Source organism: Helianthus annuus, chromosome 17 (assembly GCF_002127325.2).
Source record: "Helianthus annuus cultivar XRQ/B chromosome 17, HanXRQr2.0-SUNRISE, whole genome shotgun sequence".
NCBI classification, from domain to species: domain Eukaryota; kingdom Viridiplantae; phylum Streptophyta; class Magnoliopsida; order Asterales; family Asteraceae; genus Helianthus; species Helianthus annuus.
Window position 1 is genome coordinate 139,665,592 of NC_035449.2, and position 22,544 is coordinate 139,688,135.

At 38.8% G+C, this 22,544-nt stretch overlaps 1 protein-coding gene across 3 annotated transcripts; it reads left to right on the forward strand.

Annotated features, from left to right (window-relative positions):
* The first annotated feature begins 14,384 nt into the window (after positions 1–14,384).
* LOC110922527 (AP2-associated protein kinase 1) lies at positions 14,385–20,834 on the forward strand. Of its 3 annotated transcripts, none has more exons than XM_022166819.2 (9): positions 14,385–14,483; positions 14,549–14,621; positions 15,611–16,096; positions 16,230–16,395; positions 16,481–16,531; positions 17,176–17,358; positions 17,489–17,582; positions 18,891–19,525; positions 20,318–20,834. In XM_022166819.2, exons 3-9 carry the CDS (start codon positions 15,633–15,635, stop codon positions 20,663–20,665), a joined length of 1,941 nt encoding a protein of 646 aa, XP_022022511.1. In that variant the 5' UTR covers positions 14,385–14,483; positions 14,549–14,621; positions 15,611–15,632; the 3' UTR covers positions 20,666–20,834. The 3 variants fall into 3 exon arrangements, with proteins under 3 accessions (XP_022022511.1, XP_022022512.1, XP_022022510.1); XM_022166820.2 differs by having other exon boundaries at positions 20,327–20,834; XM_022166818.2 differs by having other exon boundaries at positions 14,397–14,621; positions 20,318–20,790.
* The last annotated feature ends 1,710 nt before the right edge of the window (positions 20,835–22,544 follow it).

Genomic DNA, 22,544 nt, shown 5'->3' on the forward strand with positions numbered 1-22,544 from the left:
GCTTTTAGCACTTTTGGGTGATACATACGTTACTTATATTAAAACACAAACGATCACACTACTCAAACTATTTGAATGCTAACCAATATGCATGTATTACGTGACTAAATGAATGCTTGTTGATTGTGTTTACACGTGGAATGCTGTCTACCTGCCTTAACGACGTAGTACTATAGTTTGGACTCAGCACCCGTTCACACGGGGGTTGTTAAGGACAATTACTTTCATGGATTACGGTGGTAATCATGTATTGCGAACTGTCTCGGACAGTCAACCCGTAGTCACTGGTATCGATAGGTCCATGTTGATAATTAGCAAGCTTCGTTTTCCTCTGTGTACGTGCTGGTTATGCGTAAACTATTCGAACTCTATATGCTATTACCAAACTTGTATGCTCACCTTTACATTATATGTATTGACTTTATTTTAACGTATGTGACAGGTGTTTAAGATGTTTGCTTGCTAGGAAAGCGAGGCTAGAATAAAGCTCTAGAGGCCCCCAACAAATAGTTTTCTGTCAGGAAAAAGCAACTAGAGCATAGTTGTCTATAGATCTTGTCAGGCTGGGTCTTTAGGAGCATTTGAACAATTATTTGTTTGTTTTATTTAAATCTGAGTTGTCGGAATAGAGTATTTGACTGGTTGTATTCTGTAATAATTTGTGTGTTATTTGGGACGCGGTATGGGACGTGTCATTTAAACTGAATAGTGATTATAATTGTTATGGAAACTTCTGGACAATCTGTTTCGCTTAGTGCCATGCCCCGATGATTCCGCCATCGGTTGGGGTGTGACATAATTGACCTTAACCGGTCGGTGGTTAAGTGTTGTCAAAATGACCTGTTTAAAAATGTTGTTTTGTTTGTTTAACGCCTTTGGGGGTTTAATGACCATGTCCCGGATATCCTTGGCATTATTCAAAGAATGGCCACGACCTTAGCACACGGGTGTAGGCGTACACCCGTAGTGCATTCAAATCAATAAAGTATAATCGTCGGTATGAGAGAAGTCTCGCAGCAGAATTATACTAAGTGGTGTGTCTATTAATCTTTAACCCGGTACGACCCGAACAACTGAACGCCTAACAAACATGTAATTCTTTTACAAGATTATAAGCAAATAATGATCCCAAGTTATAAAAAGTTTTGTGCCGCGGGCATTCAAATCAATTTTAAACCTTTTCAAAATGAGTCAGTTAAATTGTATTTACCAATGCAAACTAACGTATTTTCCAAAAAGGCTAAGTGCAGGTACTACGCGTAATAGGCTGGCCACTCCTTAGCATCAGTTTAAGTCTCGCAAGCTTAGGATGCATGAAGTCTGTTGAATAAAAGTTTCCTCTTTGATTTGATCCGCCTGTGGATCTATTTCAACTGTTGTGATACTGGATATTACAATTTTATTTCGTTGAAATAAATCTTTCTTTTGCTTCCGCTGTGCATTTATATTTTGTATTGTTTGACTATGACGATATCAACTACGTCACGGAACCCCCACCGGGCCCACCGGTGACACGTGGAAAAATAGGGGTGTGACAGGTTGGTATCAGAGCCAACGCTGAGTGAATTAAACACTAGCCTTTTGTGTTTAATCTCAGTTAAATAAATGCACATTTCTCGAGTTCCGAGTCTAGACAAAGAACATAGGACAAACTCCGTTTTGTTTAGTTTATTTGGTCTTTCTATTATATATTTGTTGTTGTTATATTAATCATGTTTGCAGGTTGAGAATGCCGCCAAGGTTTTTGAGAGGAAGAGGCAAAGGCCCAGTTACGGGCCATGACCTTGAAGCCGAGCCTTCGCACCGGCGTACCTCATCTATCACAATGAGTACTAGCCCCTAGGAGCCATGGAGGGTTTACGCTGAACCCGGGAGGCGATCAGTCTCCTTAAGTTCCTCACCGTCTTATTTGCATTCTTTTGGGCCGCAATCCGAAAACGAGCCCGACCACCCTCCGCCTTCCTTCAAACTGTTGCAGCGGTCAAACTCGCACCACTCATTTGGTGACCCTACCCCTGCTTTCCAGAGCCGGTTCAACCCGGCTAATTTTATTCAAGAACCCGTGGGTTTCAACCCACTAGGACCCGAGGATCACTTCTCGGGTGAAAATGACATGGACGAAGATACAGATCCCATGGAGCCTGCAACCGGGACCCCGAACCACCCCATCGAAATCTCCGATGGGTTATCTTTTCATGGATCACCTTACCGTGGTCCTGACAGCTACCAGGCGAGGTTTAACCAGTGGGACTGGTATTTCACGCCCTCTGAACACTCGTCCCCATACCAGCAGTAGCAGCAGCAGGATCCTTCCGAGGATTCTCGATTTGTGGCAGTCACTCCGCCACCACCACCACCAGTGGAACAGCAACCGCCTCCAGAGCCACCAAGGCGGAGAAGGTCAAACGCATGGATGTCTGTGCAAGGAGGAGTCCGCATCAGCACTCCTCAGCCCTCGAGTGGCAGCAATTATCCGCCACTCCAGGAAGAAGAAGACCGACAGATGGGGGGTCCATCAAACCCCGTCATGGAGGCAAACTCTACACCTGTGGTGCCGCCATTGGGTTTTGACAACCCAATCCCTGCCTACGCCGGTTCAGCGGCATATAACCCTTTTGAGCAGCCGGCTCATACCGATTACGACTATGCAAATGTGGACCCATACCAGGAGGCATGGGACTACAATGCTCGTCACCCAGAGGGACCCTATGGTGGTCTTTGGACCACTGGTCACCCAACTTATGGGTACCAGCGTCCGCCACCTCATCAACCTCTGTACCAGACGCCGCAGCCGCAACTAATTCCGCCGGAGCGCCAACAAGGGGTTCTCGATAGGTTGAACCAAGTTGAGCAAGAAGTTCGAGAAGACCACAGGGAGCGGCAAGGCTTCTTCAAGGGTCTGTCAGACCTACTCAAGGGGAAGTCCAAAAGAAGGGGTCATTAAAGACCTTTGTTGTTTATTTCATTTGGTTGTAATCAAGTCCCTACGTGGATTTTTTTTGTTTCTGTACTCAGCCCCTGCGTGGGCTTGTCTTTTAGTATTCCGCCCCTACGTGGGCATGTCTTTTAGCTAACCCCTGCGTGGGTTTGTTGTGTGCTTTTCACCCCTGCGTGGGCATGTTGTTTCTTAGAAAGTCCCGTTTAGGGCAATTGTTGTACTTGTTAAATTTTAGTAATGGAATGGTTGAAATTTAAATTTTCATATTGTTTATTATTGAGTATATGCATAAACTTAGAACACAAAGTAAAATGAAAATAACATTCCTGTAAAAGATCTACCATTATTATAAAATGGCAAAATCTAAAAAGGGACAAGACCTAGCCATGTGCCTTTTAAGACAAGGCCAATATGGTATCTCCATAATTAGATTTAGATCTATAACTAACATCTCAATATAGGATTGATCTGCGTTAAATATTAAAAGAGAATCTTAAGGGTAAAACCTAGCCACGTGTCGTTGTAGACATGGCCAAGATGGTAGAACCTGTCCAAAAGATTCCAAATTTTGTTAACATCTGTAAACATGTTAACATGCTGGGCAAATTGTGATGCAGTAAAAATCACACAGGCCATCTTTAAATTGGGTTAATTTAAATTCCCTGTGATTATATGACCATCCTTTGAGGATGAAGTACCTACGGGTAATAATTAACGTCCTATGGGACTAAGAGACAGTTGAAGTCTGCAACTCACTGTCTAGAAAAGGGTAATGAACTATGATTCAGACCCAAATACCTCGATTCTGTGAAAATCCTGGTTATAACTGTCCTTGTGACTAAGCTTTTTATGCTAATGTTTAATTGTAATATAGGATTATAATAAAGGTCCTGAATAAATAAATAATTAACAAATTAACCAGCAATGGCTAGTTAAAAACCATGGTTAATAAAATTATAAAACATTGTAAGAGCTTCTAAATAAAACCTTGCCCATTATTTTCTATATGTAGCATTTGAAGCTACATGGCTGGGTCGGACGAGGTGAACAGTCGTCCGGTGGAAAACCACGAGAACGCTAAGATACAGCTGACTGGTGCAGAGCTGCAAGCACTCGTCGATAATGCTATCACCAAGGCCTTAGAGCGGCAATATAATGAGTATAGTGAGACTCATAGTAAAACCCTATCTACACCGCATTCTAAACCCAAGACACATTCAGAAGCTCATAGCAAGCCACCCTCTATCCAGCCTAAGTCTAAGAAAGAGGAACCAAAGAAAGATGATGACAGACATTCCTCCAACGAAAACAGCATTCCATCCAAAAGGATTGTATTTGATGATAACCCTCGTACCAAAGGTTGCACATACAAGTATTTTGTGTCTTGTAAACCCCAAGATTTTACAGGGGAAAAAGGCGCAGTGGATTGCATGACTTGGCTGGATGAAATGGACACTGTAGTGGACATTAGTGGTTGTGCTGAGAGGGATATTGTGAAGTTTGTATCCCATTCATTCAAAGGTGAAGCCCTGGCCTGGTGGAGTTCATTAATTCAGGCTACTGGGAATATTCAGCTATATAACATGTCATGGAATCAATTTGTTGCTCTCATCAAGGAGAACTACTGCCCTCAGCATGAGGTTGAAAAGATAGAGTCTGATTTTCTATCTCTGGTTATGAAGAACCTGGATTGCCAGGCTTATCTCACAAGCTTTAATACCATGTCAAGGTTAGTTCCTTACCTTGTGACACCTGAACCGAAAAGGATAGCCCGTTTCATTGGGGGCTTGGCCCCAGAAATAAAAGCAAGTGTCAAGGCCTCTCAGCCCGCTACATTCAGGTCAGTAGCTGACATATCTCTATCCCTCACACTGGACGCAGTTAGAAAGAGATCGCTGAGAAATGCGGATGCTGAGAAAAGGAAACGCGACGATGACGGTTCACGACGCTCCGATAAGAAGCACAAGGGAAACAACGACCACAAGAAAGGGTCGGGATCCAAGAAAGGTGATCAACAGACGTGTGATAAACCCAAATGTAAGGTTTGCAAGAAGCACCATTTTGGGAGGTGCAGGTATGAGTCGAAATCCCAGTCCCAGCCAAAAGCGTGTGGGATTTGCAAGTCATTAGACCACAAGGCATTGGATTGCAAGAAAATCAAGGATGCTACGTGCTATAACTGTAATGAAAAGGGGCATCTTAGGACCAACTGCCCAAAGCTTGCAAAAAAGGTTGAGGAGGGAAAGAAGACCAATGCTAGGGTCTTCCGCATGGATGCAAAGGAAGCTATTCAGGACGACAATGTAATAACAGGTACCTTCCTCGTAAATGATATCTATGCAAGGATACTTTTTGATTCTAGAGCAGATAAATCCTTTGTAGATAATAAGTTCTGTGAATTATTGAAATTACCTGTTAAAGCCTTAGGTGTGAAATATGAAGTGGAATTAGCTGATAGAACCATAGAAACCGCTTCGACTGTATTAGATGGATGTGTCATATCCATTAGGAACCACTCTTTTCCTTTGTCCTTATTACCTTTTAAGCTAGCTGGCTTTGATATAGTGATAGGCATGGATTGGTTATCACATAACCAAGCCCAGATAGTTTGCAGTAAAAAGCAAGTGGTGATCAAGACTCCGTCTGGTAAGTCGCTTACTATTCAAGGAGACACCCAGTACAGGTTACCTGAGCAGGTGTCTATGCTCAAAGCATCTAAATGCTTAGAGAAGGGTTGTGTCATTTATATGGTACAAGTGACTGTTGATGAACAGAAACCCAAGATTGAAGATATTCCTGCCATTTCTGACTACCCTGAAGTTTTCCCAGAAGAACTACCTGGTTTTCCACCAGATAGACAAGTAGAATTCAGGATCGACATCATCCCCGGAGCTGCACCTGTTGCAAGAGCGCCTTATAGATTAGCACTAATAGAGATGAAGGAATTGAGGATGCAGCTAGAAGATTTGTTAGCCAAAGGTTTTATTAGACCTAGCTCGTCTCCATGGGGAGCACCAATCTTGTTCGTTAAGAAGAAAGATGGCTCGATGCGTTTATGCATCAATTACCGTGAGCTTAATAAGGTCACTATCAAGAATAGGTATCCTTTGCCCAGGATCGACGATCTGTTCGATCAGCTTCAAGGAGCAAGCTATTTTTCCAAGATTGATCTAAGGTCAGGCTACCATCAATTGAAGGTCAAGGATGAAGATGTGCACAAGACCGCATTTAGGACTCGTTATGGTCATTACGAGTTCTTAGCGATGCCTTTTGGGCTCACTAATGCACCTGCCGCATTCATGGATCTCATGAATCGCGTCTGCAAGCCTTATCTAGACAAATTTGTCATCGTCTTCATCGACGACATTCTCATCTACTCAAAGAGCCAAGCTGACCACGAGAAGCATCTCCGTTGCATTCTGAAACTGCTTCATCAAGAAAAGCTCTATGCCAAATTTTCTAAGTGTGAGTTCTGGCTTCGAGAAGTCCAATTTCTTGGACATGTTATGAGTGAGCGTGGTATCCAAGTAGATCCCGCTAAGGTTGAAGCTGTCATGAACTGGCAAGAGCCGAAAACGCCTACGGAGATTCGTAGTTTCTTAGGATTGGCAGGATACTACATACGCTTTATCGAGAACTTCTCAAGAATTGCAGCACCCCTAACTCTTCTTACTCGCAAGAATAGCAAGTTCGATTGGGGGCCCAAGCAGCAAGAATCCTTCGATATTTTGAAGCAGAAGTTGAGTAACGCTCCAGTGCTGACATTGCCTGATAGAATTGATGAGTTTGTAGTTTATTGTGATGCATCACACACGGGGATGGGTTGTGTGTTAATGCAGAAAGGCAAGGTCATTGCCTACGCTTCACGCCAATTGAAAGTGCATGAGAAGAACTACACCACCCACGATTTGGAACTGGGTGCCGTTGTATTTGCACTAAAACTATGGAGGCACTACTTGTATGGAACCAAGTGTGTGATCTATTCTGGTCACAAAAGCCTTCAGCATCTATTCAATCAAAAGGATTTAAACATGAGGCAGCGACGTTGGGTGGAAACTTTGAATGATTATGATTGTGAGATAAGATACCATCCAGGAAAGGCTAATATAGTCGCAGATGCCTGGAGCAGAAAAGAGAGAGTGAAGCCAATAAGAATCAATGCCAAGAGCATTGAGATCAAGAACAGTTTGAATGAAAGGTTGTTAGCTGCACAGAAGGAAGCTGTGTTGGAAGCTAACTATCCTAATGAAAAGCTAGGAGTAACTGAAGAACAGTTATCCTATGGCAAGGACGGAATCCTGAGGTTAAATGGAAGAATATGGGTTCATGTTTATGGAGGACTTCAGGACGTCATCCTTCAGGAAGCCCACAGTTCCAAATATTCCGTTCATCCTGGAGCTGACAATATGTACCAGGATTTAAAGGCAAACTATTGGTGGATAGGCTTAAAGAAGTCTATAGCTGCTTATGTAGCTAAATGCTTGACGTGTGCTCAAGTCAAGGCCGAACATCAGAAGCCGTCAGGTTTGCTGCAACAACCTGAAATTCCCACTTGGAAATGGGAAATGGTGACGATGGATTTCATCACCAAGCTGCCAAAGACAAGGAAGGGAAATGATACTATTTGGGTCATAGTTAATAGACTGACTAAGTCAGCACATTTCCTACCCATCAAGGAAACTTACAGCTCTGACATGTTAGCCCAATTGTATGTTGATAAAATCGTATCTCTGCATGGAGTACCGGTGGCTATTATCTCAGACAGAGATACCAGATATACGTCATACTTTTGGAAAAGTTTCCAACAGTCTTTGGGCACGCGCTTAAACTTCAGTACGGCTTACCATCCTCAGACGGATGGGCAGAGTGAGCGTACTATTCAAACCTTGGAAGACATGCTGCGGGCATGTGTGATTGATCTAGGTGGTAGTTGGGATAAGCACCTACCTTTGGTCGAGTTCTCCTACAATAATAGCTATCATACCAGCATTCAGGCTGCGCCTTTTGAGGCACTATATGGTAGGAAGTGCAGAACACCCATCTGTTGGGCAGAAGTATGAGACACTCAATTATCAGGTCCTGATATAGTCTTTGAGACGACAGACAAGATTGTCCAGATTCGTGACCGCCTGAAAGCTGCCAGGGATAGGCAGAAAAGCTATGCTGATAAAAGGCGAAAATCTCTCAAGTTCGAGGTTGGTGATAAAGTTTTGCTTAAGGTATCGCCCTGGAAAGGGGTAATGCGATTTGGCAAGAAAGGTAAGTTAAGCCCGAGATATATAGGACCATTCGAGATCATCAAATGTGTAGGGTCAGTGGCTTATAAGTTAAACTTACCGGAAGAGCTCAGTGGTATTCATAATGTATTCCACATCTGCAATCTGAAGAAATGTCTAGCTGACGAAGCGCTAGTCATACCTCACACAGATGTGCACATAGATGAGAGCTTGAAATTTGTGGAAAAACCTGTGTCGATTGAGGACCGACAGGTAAAGAGGCTTCGAAGGAAGCTTGTGCCTATTGTCAAGGTGAAATGGGATGCCCGTAGAGGTCCCGAATATACGTGGGAGTTAGAGTCCGCAAAAAGAAAAGTACCCTCATTTATTTCCGTAAATCTCGAGGTCGAGATTTCTTTTAAGGGGGTGAGGATGTAACACCTCGTAAAATCGTACCCAATAAAATAAAGACACGTGTCATGTGGGACAAACGTGTCAGGAACCCGGATCAAATAAAGATGTATGGTAGGATTTAAAAAGGGCATCATGTTATTAAAATACCTCTGAACGACCCAAGGGCGACATGTTATTAAAATACCTCTGAGCGACCCAAGTCATAAATCCCAAGACCTTAAAATCGCTATGATAAACATCTAATGTTAACCGGTTGTTCCTGAATAAATAAATTCCATCCTCATATGGAAAATGGGTTCCTTTTCAATGTTACTACAAATAAGAACTTAGATTCTTGATTTAAAAGAATTAATCTTGAGGTAATGCTTGATCAAACAAGAATTCTTGAGATTTCCGTCAAATTAACCTTCCACAAAGTGCCAAAACATGTAAGAGCATGCTAAGCATGCAAGGCCTGAGTCATTGGTCCCACAACTGAAAGGAAATGCAGGAGATTCGGACTTGTAGAGTTACATGGTCAATGCTTGGATGTTTGCAAAATTTTTGGCTTCTGGCCATCGGTTATGGACCGTATGGCTTTAAGCTTACGGTCCGTAAAGAACATGTCTGGGCGATTTCAGCAAGGGTCGGTTACGGACCGCAACCGTTCAAACATACGGTCCGTAAGAGGAGCATACGGACCGCAAGAGCTTAGGCTTACGGTCCGTAAGCCTGTCGCTGGCAGCAGAAAATGGACAGCTACCTGTTCAGCCTGTTGCACCGCCTTAGTATTGTGGTCTTCGAAATTAGGGGCTTGCTAGGCAGTATATAGCCACATAGGGGCACTTGGGATCATCTTGCAACCTTAGTAGACTAATTTTGCATCATCTTGTGACATCTTGGTCACTATATAAAGGAGTGAATATGGCAACATTTGATGATTCATTTTTGCAACTCACTTGGAGCATCTTGGGAGCTTCTCTGGGCAGCAACCACCTTCTCCTAGGATCCCTAAGCATAATTAAGACTCTTGTAAGTGTCCTTAATCCCTTATTAGTTCAGTTTAGCTTAGTATTTAGCTAAAAGTCAAACCGTCGTAATTAAGGTTTGACTTCGAGATTAAACAATAATTACTCAGTCTAATCTCGAATTAAAAATACCTATAAGTAGGTAATTATGTGGGTAACAAACCCTTAAAAGGGTATTTCCAGATTCCCACTCTAACTATGTTAATTGTCGAGTCAAAGCTTACTTTAAAAAGTCAACAAAATGCTTATTTTGAAATTAACGCATAATTAGCAATGTAGGATACATGCAACCTGTTTGATCATTAATATAACTTGGTAATTAATGTAAGAACATGTCCCAACATGTTCAACTCGACAATTTTCAGTTTAGGCTCGGCTTGGAGCCGAAAGTCGCATAGTTTGACTTATGCTTTGACTTTCAGTTCTGACCCGTTTAAGCCAAGTTTAGGATTGCCTTAGAGCTTCTTTTGGACCTATTTGCATGTTAGTATAACCCTCTGTGATTATACAATTTGGTTCATTAGATATCCTATTCGTATGCATGTTTCCGTTAAATGCTTATATGTTGACCATTATGCCCAAATGACCTTAAAATATGATTTTAAAAAAAATATAAAAGGGTGGACACCTTAGCTACTGACTTATAAGCTTGCACCTAAAATTTGAGATCAGTTGGAGGTGTAGATTAAGAGTTATGCTCATTAGCGTAATTAGAAGCTTCTTTAGTAATTAAATGGCGTAAATTGCATATAGCCTATCTAAACCCAAATTTTTATACGAAACTTTATACCTACTATTATAAAATAATATTTTGGGATTTTTAAAGATTTTTATTTAATTTTTGGCTGAGCAGAACTTAGTGTTCTAAGCTTTATTCGGCCAATGCCGGTTTTGCCCTTTTGAGCTATAAAATGAGTTTTATAAATCCTATTGACCCCAAACCTTTTTCTACTGATCTAATGTATTAAATAAAGTATTTTGAGCCTTCTGAAATTTAAAAAATATCAGCTTTCTATAGAAAACCCGGAAATGGCTCCAAATCGCCTTTTTAAGCGTTTTTAGCACATAAGTATGTACTAGAACCTTTTTAAGCATATGGAGTTGAAACTTACTGATGTAGTCAGTAAATTTTTATAAGTAGGCAAATATTTAAAACTCAGAATTTCCCGTTTAGACCTTTTTAAGCCTATGTGAAATTACCAAAATGCCCTTGAGATGCATAGTTTGGTTATAAGTGATAAATTTCACGTATAAGTTATACCCTACTGATGTAACCTAGTAAATTAAGTATTTTACTGATTTAATCAGACCTATAACTCAGATTACTATTTAACCCTTTTACACCCTTTAAAATGACCAAAATGCCCTTACGAGGCATAATTTAGGTTTAAAACCATTTGGGGCATAATGGAAGGTATCTTACTGATATCACAACATGTTTAAGGCATATTAACTTAAGAAACTTGTATAGGATTCATACGGTCACCCGTTACGCACTTTCGCATTCGGATCGGCTTATGTAACTAGTTTACCCATTTTAGCCTAAACGGGTCAAACCATATCATTTCTGTCTCAAAATCCAGAATGTGATTAGGTTACCCATATTAAACAAGTATACAAGCTTGTCGGGTCAAAACCACATTCTAAAACGGTCTCGCCGTATCGTGCGTTTAAAACCGTAATCTTCATGTAAAACTAACCGGTCTAAGCTTAGGCTGAATTAAAAGACCCGTTAGGATTCAATAGGTTATTAAAACCTTCATTCCAGATATAGGAGCCCAGTAAAAGCTACGTGCACTTGTTGTATTTGAATTATACTCTTCTCAGGTAAATACATTTAACTTATTTTCCCTTATACGGGCTTGGGGTACGGTATATAAAATACCGCTTGGTCGGGTAATTGACCTTAATCGGTCGGTGGTTAAGTGTTGTCAAAATGACCCGTTTAAAAATGTTGTTTTGTTTGTTTAACGCCTTTGGGGGTTTAATGACCATGTCCCGGATATCCTTGGCATCATTTAAAGAATGGCCACGACCTTAGCACACGGGTGTAGGCGTACACCCGTAGTGCATTCAAATCAATAAAGTATAATCGTCGGTACAAGAGAAGTCTCGCGGCAGAATTATACGAAGTGGTGTGTCTATTAATCTTTAACCCGGTACGACCCGAAAAACTGAACGCCTAACAAACATGTAATTCTTTTACAAGATTATATGCAAATAATGATCCCAAGTTATAAAAAGTTTTGTGCCGCGGGCATTCAAATCAATTTTAAACCTTTTCAAAATGAGTCAGTTAAATTGTATTTACCAGTGTAAACTGGCGTATTTTCCAAAAAGGCTAAGTGCAGGTACTACGCGTAATAGGCTGGCCACTCCTTAGCATCAGTTTAAGTCTCGCAAGCTTAGGATGCATGAAGTCTTTTGAATAAAAGTTTCCTCTTTGATTTGATCCGCCTGTGGATCTATTTCAACTGTTGTGATACTGGATATTACAATTTTATTTGGTTGAAATAAATCTTTCTTTTGCTTCCGCTGTGCATTTATATTTTGTATTGTTTGACTATGACGATATCAACTATGTCACGGAACCCCCACCGGGCCCACCGGCGACACGTGGAAAAATAGGGGTGTGACAGATGATCAGAGGGTGTAATCTCAAGGGATTAACACCTTCATTATTACGATCACGTTGCAAAGTCAATTTGAACTTTAACTTGACCAAAATGGTCAGAACCGAAAGTCAAAGCAAAAGTCAATTTGCTTGACTTTCGACTAATAGCTAGATAATGCAATGAAAAGAACTAGAGGGAACACTTACTAGTGTCAGGAGGGAAGCTTAGAACTTTAGGGAATGAGGCCTTTTAGTTCAAAAATAGCTCCAAGGAAAGTTAGAAAGAAAGTTATGAAGGTGTGCTTTGAACTCAAGAACTCAAGGCTATTTATACTTGATCAAGAGTTCTATAATCAAGCCAAGTGTCCTCTAAGTTGTTATAGAAGGGATTAGTGGCATCCTAGGTGTTAGAAGGAGAAAAAAATGTGGCACAAATCACAGGAGAGGTGGTAAGATATGCAACTGAAACTGCTAGTTGCCATTACACTACTAGCGATACCCTTGCGGACCACAAGAGTATAGCCATACGGTTCGTAAGGACTTGCAGGCGCACAAAATGTTTGAACCCCTTGCGGTCCGTAAGGGATCTCCAAAACCTGAATTTTGGCAGTTTTACACCTTTGATCCCTCAACTTTATTCCAAATCCCATTTTCATAGATTTATCTCTCTCCTCTAACAAATTTGGAATATCTTGAGAGTTTTCGGACACGTGTTGCCTTATGATTCGATAAAATATTCGGATGTTACAGTAGTGATCAAGTATAATATTCGTAATTAGTAGAGTTTAGTGAATTCGATACTCGGACTTACTTAAGCTTTACTACATTGACCGATACACTTGCCGGTTGTGTGGTCTAGGTTTTCAGAAAGTCTAGTTTATAAATTTAAAACTTAGAGTGTCTAGTTTAGGGTTAAAATTAGTTAGTTTAATTCAGAGCACATCAGTGAGAGGTAAGAGGGTTTGAGAAACAGATATGGTTCAACAAATATTGGTAGAGATTTAGGGTTTGTAAAAGGGTACAGAGTTAATTTTAGGCGTGGCTTTTTATGTTGAGACAATATTTAGGTGGCTGAGATTAGGGTTCGTGATTATATACGATTGAAGAAGAAGGAAAGTCATTTCACAAAGCGGGTCAGAAAATGAGCGAGATTGAACCTTCTTCATAGCCAAACGATGCAATCGGTGCTTCAAATCGAACAACTTTGATGTTGTGAGCACATAGATGCCTCAATTCTCATCGAGCGATGCAGAGATTTAGATGGCAAAGGAGAAACATTTGATGGGAGCAGCGGAATGGAGATACATGAGAGAGAGACGAGAATTAGGATTTGCGAATGGTGAAAAGGAAAGGGGGAAATAAAAGGCATGGGGAAATTGTCGCTAAAAAATTAATTCTCTACTCCAGAGCAATGTCACATCGTCAAAATAATGGTGTAAATAAATGATATGTGGCAAATATGTTTTGCTTAGTATAGGAGATAGATTCAATAACACAAGGGGTATGTTTGGCAAAAGTAGCTGTTGGTTGGTGGATGGAAGCTGGTAGCTGGTGGCTGGGAGCTGTTAGCTGCTAGCTAGTAGTTGTAGCTTTTTAGATATATTTGGTGTTTGGCAGAGTAGGTGGAGCTTTTAATAAAATGTATAAAATGACCAAAATGGACATAACTAAAAATATAAAAAGTTTGTTCATTAAAAAGTTCATTATCTTTAGAGGTTAAAAAAATCATTTTTTCTCTATAAACTTGTAGCTTCTTCTAAACGCTAGAGGTAGAAGCGTTCAACCAAAAGCTTCAAACTCCTAACCTAAAAGTTTCAAGCTCCTTCAACCAAACAAGACTTTTTATTGAATATGAGCTTTTTCTTAAAAACTTAAGCTAGAAACTTTTAAAAGCTCCATGTCAAACATACCCAAGATATTAATTTGCCCATGACATTATAATCTAGTGACATATTGGGTGTGAGATAAGACTTAAGAACTATTAGATATTAGGTTCGATTCTAACAAAGGAGGTTTTCTTCCCATATTTATTGTGTTTCCTTGCCTGGTGAGGATGAATATGATCGGACGGTTCCGCTAATGGCACGATGTGATCCAAATTTGCCGTTAAAAAAACAAGATATTAATTAATTAATTAATTAAGAAGAAATAATTTTAAAGGTAAGATGTAATAATAAATAAAATATGTTGAGATCACACGCTATCAACGGGACATTTTCTCAAACTGCCGTCCCACCACGAACTCTCTTTCCTTCACCTCAAAGCTACAAATCCAGATCTGAGGCCACTATCAGGTATCAAATCCTAAATTATCATTCCATCTCATCACCACACTCTATAATCTCACTTCTCATTCCAGATCTCACACTCACAAACAAAAATCATTCATTCAACAACAATCCGCTTCAGTTGCTCGCATTTTCTCCCATCAGGTTCGGTTATTTGGATCTCAAGCTATTAGTTTCGATGTTACTTGATTGTTCACTCTGTTTTTTGTTTGATTTGTGATGTGTTTTTTGCATACGGTTGGTTAATTTTCAAGTAGATGATGTTTACGTAGATCTAGGGTTTTGTAACTTAAGATCTGTTTATATGTGAATTTTGTAGATCTGTTTAGCACATTCATATTGCGTGTACGTTACTGTGTTGATCGTTAGAAAATTACGATAAATACAACAAATCGGAGGGAAATTCCGTACACGATAAGGCATTTAATGTAAGATATTTTATTCGGTTTTATTTTGTGGTTTACTTGAACTTTTGGTTGGTGAATTGTATAATAAGATGATGCTTTGATCAGGCAAAACCTAAAAGTTGACGCAGGACTGATGTCATTTTGCTTGAAATGGGAGGGAGGTTACTGATGCGTGTTTATAGCTGGTTTTTGATCATTTTAAACACAATACAGTACATGATTTGGTCTTGTTTGTTGTCTTGAGGTGGTATGATTCTGAAGTTTAATAGTTTTTTTTTGTTATAACTTTAGTTCAATATAAGCAGTAATATATTCATATTGTGGTGGCTATTTTTGTGGTCTCTCTCCTAATAAGTAATAAATAATGATATCAAAAGAATATTGTTTTAGATATTTAATATAGTAGCTGGTTTTTGATCATTTTATACAAAATAGTACATGATGGGGTCTTGTTTATCGTCTTATAGTGTTATGATTCTGAAGCTTAAGTTTATTGATATAAGTTTGGTTGAACATAAGGTGGAATTATAGTTTTATATTGAGTTCTTTACTGCTACTTTGTGCTTTGTGGTTTAATCGTTTATATGCTACATGTTCTATGATATTATCTAAATGCCCAGTTGTACACGCTGTAGATTTTATGATATCCTTTTACACATTACTGCATTGTAAACAATTTAATAACATCAGATACTTATGATTCTTGTTTTTTTTAACTTTACACAGATTCATTTGTTAGCTGTGAAATATGTGGAGAATCAAGCAGTTCATGCCTAAGGAGAAATCCGGGCTTGAAGGTCGTATGCTCGACATCGGGAATCTGAAAATCCATGTTCGCCATGTCATAGCTGAGGGTGGTTTCTCTTGTGTTTACTTGGCTCAAGATGCTCTAAATGGTTCAAAGCAGTACGCACTGAAGCACATGATTTGTAACGATGAAGAATCTCTAGAACTAGTGAGGAAAGAAATATCTGTGATGAAGTCACTTCAAGGACACCCGAATGTTGTTATGCTATGCGCCCATTCTATCTTAGATATGGGGCGGACAAAGGAAGCACTCCTTGTAATGGAATACTGCGATAAATCGCTGGTTAGTGTGCTGGAGAACAGAGGTGCTGGCTTCTTTGAGGAAAAACAGATACTTATAATGTTCAGGGATATCTGTAATGCAGTTTTTGCTATGCACTGTCAGTCACCACCCATTGCTCACCGGTAAATTACTAAATTTATGCTAATTTGTGCCTGTATAGTTGCAGATAAAACCTGACAACCTGTCTCTTTAAATACCTTTTTCTTGTTGAAGAATGTTACTAGTCTTAATAATAATTTTGAATTGCAACTGTAGCGACTTGAAGGCAGAGAATCTTTTACTTGGACCTGATGGGTTATGGAAGTTATGTGATTTTGGTAGTACTTCAACGAATCATAAACGTTTTGAGAGGCCAGAAGAAATGGGCATTGAAGAAGACAATATAAGGAAGCACACAACACCTGCTTATAGATCCCCTGAGGTTTAATATAGGACTCTTTTTTCTCACATGACAAATAATAGTCAAATCCTTTTTTTATCAATTTCTAATTTTGTCCTTGATCCAGATGTGGGACTTGCTCCTTAGAGAAGTTATAAGCGAGAAAGTTGATATATGGGTAAGTTTAGCGGACTTCATGTGTTTGTGTGATAGATCGTTGATCTAGCTTATGCCTATGCAGTTAATATCGGTGATATATCGGTTATCGGTCCCCATGTGAAATATTGGTGTCAAATATCGGTAAGAATATCAGTACCGATATTATCAGCGATATTGACCAATATTTCACCGATATTTGACTGATATATCACCGATTTCCTTGATATCAATACTTTTCTTCTTATCTCTACCATTTGTCTTTCTTCTGATTGCTGCTATGAGTGTTTTAAGTCTTAAGTGTTAATTGTTAGTGTTAAATGTTATGTTTTAAGTCTTAATCAGTTCCTACTTGCTACAATTGTTCGTGTTTTGCAAGTTGCAAAAGGTTAGTTTGTTAATGGTAGGAAAGTATACTGAATTTTTAGTGTTAAATTGCTATATATAAAAAAATTATGTATGATATTAAATTTCCAATATCCCACCGCGATAACCTATATCTGAAATATTGGTTCTTGACCGATATCCGATTTTAACCATCAACTGTTTAGGATCTAGCTAGAGGTGGCAAAACGGTCAGGGTGGTAACATGCTAAAATGTGTTCGGGTTGAATCGGGCTGGTTTGACTCAAAAACGTACTGATGATGAACTTTTATTTCATGTAGGCTCTAGGGTGTCTTCTATTTCGCATCTGCTATTTCAAGTCTGCATTTGATGGTGAATCGAAGCTACAAGTTTTGAACGGAAACTATCGAATTCCAGAATCGCCAAAGTATAGCTCATCGATGACGGATTTGATTAGGGACATGCTGCAATCTTCACCGGATTCCAGACCAGACATCACGCAGGCAAGAGCTTTGCTTGATTGGACATTCATCTCCATGAATTTAGGTTAGTTATAGATTATATATGTTCATGGAACATAGCAGCAATGTTTATGTCCATGTTCACTCATGCCACTTTGTTTTATTATTGCAGGTGTGGTTTCGAGTTAATGGTCTGTTACCTGATGCGTTACAGAAGTCGTTACCAGATAGGCCACCTGAAATGCTTCAAACCGACATTACTGAAGGTGAGACACCATAGTTTTGTTCATCTCTTTAGGTAGCGTTCGTTTCATGGAATGGAATTAGAAAGTTTTTCTTTGTAAAATTGATCTTGGTTGGGGGAGGGAGGAATTTGAAATCCCATGAATTTCTTTAATCTATGAAATTTGTGACTATTTCAACATTCCATTCCATTCCTTCATTAGAGTGAAGGATTTCTAAGGAATGTTGAAATAGTCACAAATTTCATTGATTAGAGAAATTCATGGGATTTCAAATTCCTCCCTTCCCCAACCAAGATCAATTTTACAAAGAAAAACTTCCTAATTCCATTCCATTCCATTCCATGAAACGAACGCTACCTTAGTCTTTTCTTGATATTGTTCTGACTTCTGACAATAATACAGTGTGCACTTACTGACATGAACACTTAATTTGCTCATATCAGAAACTCTGGTTTATTGTAGTTATAGACTTATAGAGTAGTTTTATCTCATTTTTCAAAGAGTTTTCTTGACTTTTACTTGTTTGAGGTATATTTGACCCATTCATTAATACCGAACGTTCATGAACTGTTTGTGAACTTGTTCGGTGGGAAGCTCGTTTACTTGATAAACGAACGAACATGAACACATTTTTTTTTTGTTCATTTAATTAAAAATTTAAAAGAACGAACATGAACACACGTTTTGTTCGTTCATTTATGTCCATGAACGTTCGTTTATTCATTTGTTTACGTTCGTTTGTTTACGTTTTTTCATTTATGTTCATTTCAGTTTAAATACGTAAGTAGTTATATACTTATATATATATATATATATATATATATATATATATATATATATATATATATATATATATATTATAAACATATAAGGAACTTTCTTACTACTTACTACTAGTTTTAAAAATGGGTTTTTAATGGAATTTATGAATTTATCATAATTAATCACTAATTTGTATAAAAAGATACTTTATGTTCGTTTTTGTTTAGTAAGTTATGTTCATTTATGTCTTCAATCATGTTCATTTGTGTTGTTTATTGTTTGTTAATTATGTTCGTTTAAGTTGTTTGTTTATGTTTGTTTACGTTTGTGAACTGTTCGTTTAGGTTTTAAACGAACGAACACGAACACAAACATGCCCATTTTCTTAATAAACGAACATGAACGAAAAAACATGTTCGATCATATGTTGGTGTTCGTTCGGTTCATTTACGGGCCTAGTTAATATTACCACCTGATCCCAAGAATTGGATATTATATATTTGGGCATGTTCGAATGTAGGATTTTATATCTTCAATTTAATATATTTGGTGCTGGTGTCTTAACAGGTCTTCAAAAGTCTGCAAATAAATCTAGTCCGATGCCTCGTAGAAGTCCACCACCTCCTCCAACCGCTGCTGAGTCGGCACGAACTGCACCTCAAACAAGTGGCGGGTCCATAGGCGCTTTCTGGGCAACTCAGCATGCTAAGGAATCTGCAGTTGTTGCCGAAGATTTTAGCAAACCTACATTCGATGAAGAGCCAAGTGTCCCTGAAAGGAGGTTTTCTATACACAGAACTAGTCCTCCTAAAACTGAAACTAGTCATTCCCGCCCCTCGCAAAAATCCGTCCAGGGCAAATCAGGCCCTTCAAAGGACTTTGAAATGAACTTTTCAAGTGACGATTTCAATGCTTTTACAACTGAGTTTGACGTTAAGAAAGTCAGCCCTAGAGGGAGTATTGGGAAGGAAGAGCAGTTAGAGGCTGAGGTGGAAAGATTGAGGGAACAACTGAAGCAGGTTAATATGGAGAAAGGTGAATTAAGTTCCAAATATGAAAAGTTATCTGCTATTTGTCGATCACAGAGACAAGAGCTTCATGATCTCAAGCAAACTCTGGCGTCTACAACTCCGTCACCTAATAAAACTGCCTCCAAAACACAGACGTCTCCTGTCATTCAAAGCCAGTCTCCGTCTCAACAGGTAAAATTCTCAAAATCTCATTGGCTCATGTAATGTTTGTTTCTTCACATGCACAAATTCGTAAGCCTGACAAAATGGGTGGGTCGGGTTAGCTAACAGTATGGCTGTTAGTTTGTTAAGGAAATATATGTGTTCATCAGTTGATGAACACTTATCGAACGATATCTTCTGTCTGTGTTTGTTCGTTAAGGAAATAAACGTGTTCGTGTTTGTTTGTGTCCGTTTTGTTAATTTTAGGTAGCGAACACAAACCAACGTACATGAACACAAACAAACACAAACTGATGTTCTTGAACACAAATGAAAACAAACAATCACAAACAAGGGTGAACATAATATACATTACACTAAAACTTATTAAATATTTAATTTGTTGAAGTTTTAAAGTATTTAGATAAAATATAAAAGTTAAAAACACTAATGAACTACCGAACATAAATGAACACGTTCACGAACGTAACTGAACGAACGTGGCCTCTGTTCATGTTCGTTTGTTTAACTAAATGAACGAATTTTCTTGTTCCTGTCTGTTTATTTAACTAAACGAACGAACACAAACGAACATCCCGCCAAACAGTTTACGAACTGTTCAGTTCGTTTGCAGCCCTAGCTAACAGGTCAAAATATTATGGTAATGTATTTTTCTATAATCATATTTAACAAATTAATATCCATAAAATTCAAATGATAAAAGATAAATTGTTTTGGGTCAATCTGCTCTGACTGCTTTGACCGGCCATATTCCGGCTTTAAGTTCAATCTGTATATGTTTTTAATTGATGTTTGTCTAAGGTGCATCAGAAAGACGAAACAGTTTGGGAGCTGCAGAAGGGACTGTTTGAAAATACCCCTCCAAAGTCTGAACAAAACTCATGGCAGGCGTTTCCCGAGCCTCCACCTGTAACAACCACCAACTCTAAATCTGTTAGAACCAGAAACGGCCACCAGAACAACAAACCACCTGTTGAAGCGGCGGCACCAGCCACCAGTTGGGGTTTTGAAGCAGAAAGCTTTACAGCAGTACCTACTCCGGGTCCTCAGGTAAAGACGCATGTGAATCATTCTTCTCAGCGTTTTGGTGACACCAAAAACAAAGAAAGTAAGGCGAGTGCTCAACCTGCGGGATGGGCAGGTTTTTAAGGAGATGTTATACGAATTCTGTGTCGGAAAAGAGATTTATGGCCTTGTTTGTCTGATGTGTGTTCTTGTATACAGATTTCAACTTGTGACTCCATGTTATCAAATGACTTGTCAGCTTTTATTTTTGTGTGGTTGTTTTGAAAATCTAATATATACCCTTTATGAAGAATGTCAAGCTTTTGAAATGTTGTATTATGGTGAATGATTTGTGGGTGTTGTAATTGATTAAACCGACTGGACTTTTGAAGCTGAAGTTAGTTGATCGTTTCAGTCGGTTTAATGTTCGAACTACAGTTCGGTATGTTTATTTGTAGATCTGAACTAAAGTTCATTCGACTATTTTCACGAGTTCTCTATGTAGATACTGGAAAAAAGCTAACCCCTGGTACGCGTATTCATTCGGGTATGAAATTAGTGTTAGAAGTTTCTTTGGGATTTGGACGAATATGAGATTAGCTTAACATATATTATATATAATAATCTTACATAATATAATAGATGGTATATTGAAGTTGTTAAAAAGGTGAAATCAATAGTATTTGGTATTTCAGATTAGGTTTTTAGGTGAGTTTAAGATTAGGTTTCGGGTCATGGGTATTTGATCAGATAATGGTACATGTTGGTATACCCAATGACGAGTACCGAGTCTTGGCGAGCATTATCGAAAGGCCTAGCGTGATTTCAAAAAGCCTAGCTGAAAACGGTGATTTGATTTCAAAGGGGGCATACAACCTTTCGATGACCACTCCTCCATCTCATCAAGATAACCCTTTGAAACAGAGCATAAAAAGTTATCCCCGTCAAATAAAAAGCAAGAAATTTTTAATCGTGACTTTTGTCTAGAAAACTGTGTTTTACATTTGTAATCATGTTACAAAATAAAGAAAAAGCTAAATAATATTTTATCTATAATTTTACTATATTTCTAATTAATCAAGAGTTCAAGAGTGTCAAATATATTGTTATTTATTTATAAGCAAAGAAAATTTTTAACTCACCTTTCTCTCTATTTATATTTTCTTTGTTATATTTGTACTATTATTGTTTGGGTTTTACAAGTATTTCATATTAGAGTTCGGTTACTATTATTGTTTGTTTCATATTAGAGTTCGGACAAACATGTGTCACTATAGTGGCATGTCCCAATGGCATCCTTTGGGTCCGTTCTTTTTCATAGATTCACATGATACTAAGAATCCATATAGTGGTATGTAAGATCTCCTCATATAGAGAGATAAGGTCACATGTAGGTTGACTTTGAAAGGTTGTGTTTGGGTCCGACCTCTGGCGGGTCTTTGAAAAGGTGTAAAGATTGATGGGACCATGGGTGAGTGGGATGTGACTAATGTGAACTTTAGAGTTTTTGCTTTGAGAAAGTAACATAGGTTGGCCGTGTAGTTAAAGGGTGGTATCGGGTGAAATGAGCAATTGCTGAACTACACGGGCTTTCACACGAGTTTATAGGTATTGCAACCTCTTATTCTAAGGCTCCTTCCTCATGGTAGGACCATTGGACTTGTGTTCCCCTCATCCTATCTTCTCGTTCATGCTAAAAATACTGGACAAACCATATGTTTTTTTTACGAGCCAATTTGAGTGTTATGCCACCACATATTCAAGCCACGAAAACGCCTGTGGGAGTTCCAATATGCGTCACACCTAGAGGATGATGATATTGCATGTTTTTAGAAGTTTGGCAACTAAGTACTAGTCAAACCAATAACATAACACGTTGCAACATACACATGTTATAGTGATATTATAAGTTTGCCTAAGTTTGTTGGTCACTATAAACGTGTGGTAAGAGAAAATTGTTAGGTTTGTCATAAAAATGGGGTTTCTAGTGACCAAGCTCCCGTGTAAAGACAAATATGAGTTG

Bases quoted from the DNA above. Each gene is read 5' to 3' on its own strand.
- LOC110922527 (XM_022166819.2), top strand. From the start codon at position 15,633: ATGTGGAGAATCAAGCAGTTCATGCCTAAGGAGAAATCCGGGCTTGAA. The intron at 16,396-16,480 runs GTTTAATATAGG...TCCTTGATCCAG, and splicing joins CTGCTTATAGATCCCCTGAG to ATGTGGGACTTGCTCCTTAG. The intron at 16,532-17,175 runs GTAAGTTTAGCG...TATTTCATGTAG, and splicing joins GCGAGAAAGTTGATATATGG to GCTCTAGGGTGTCTTCTATT.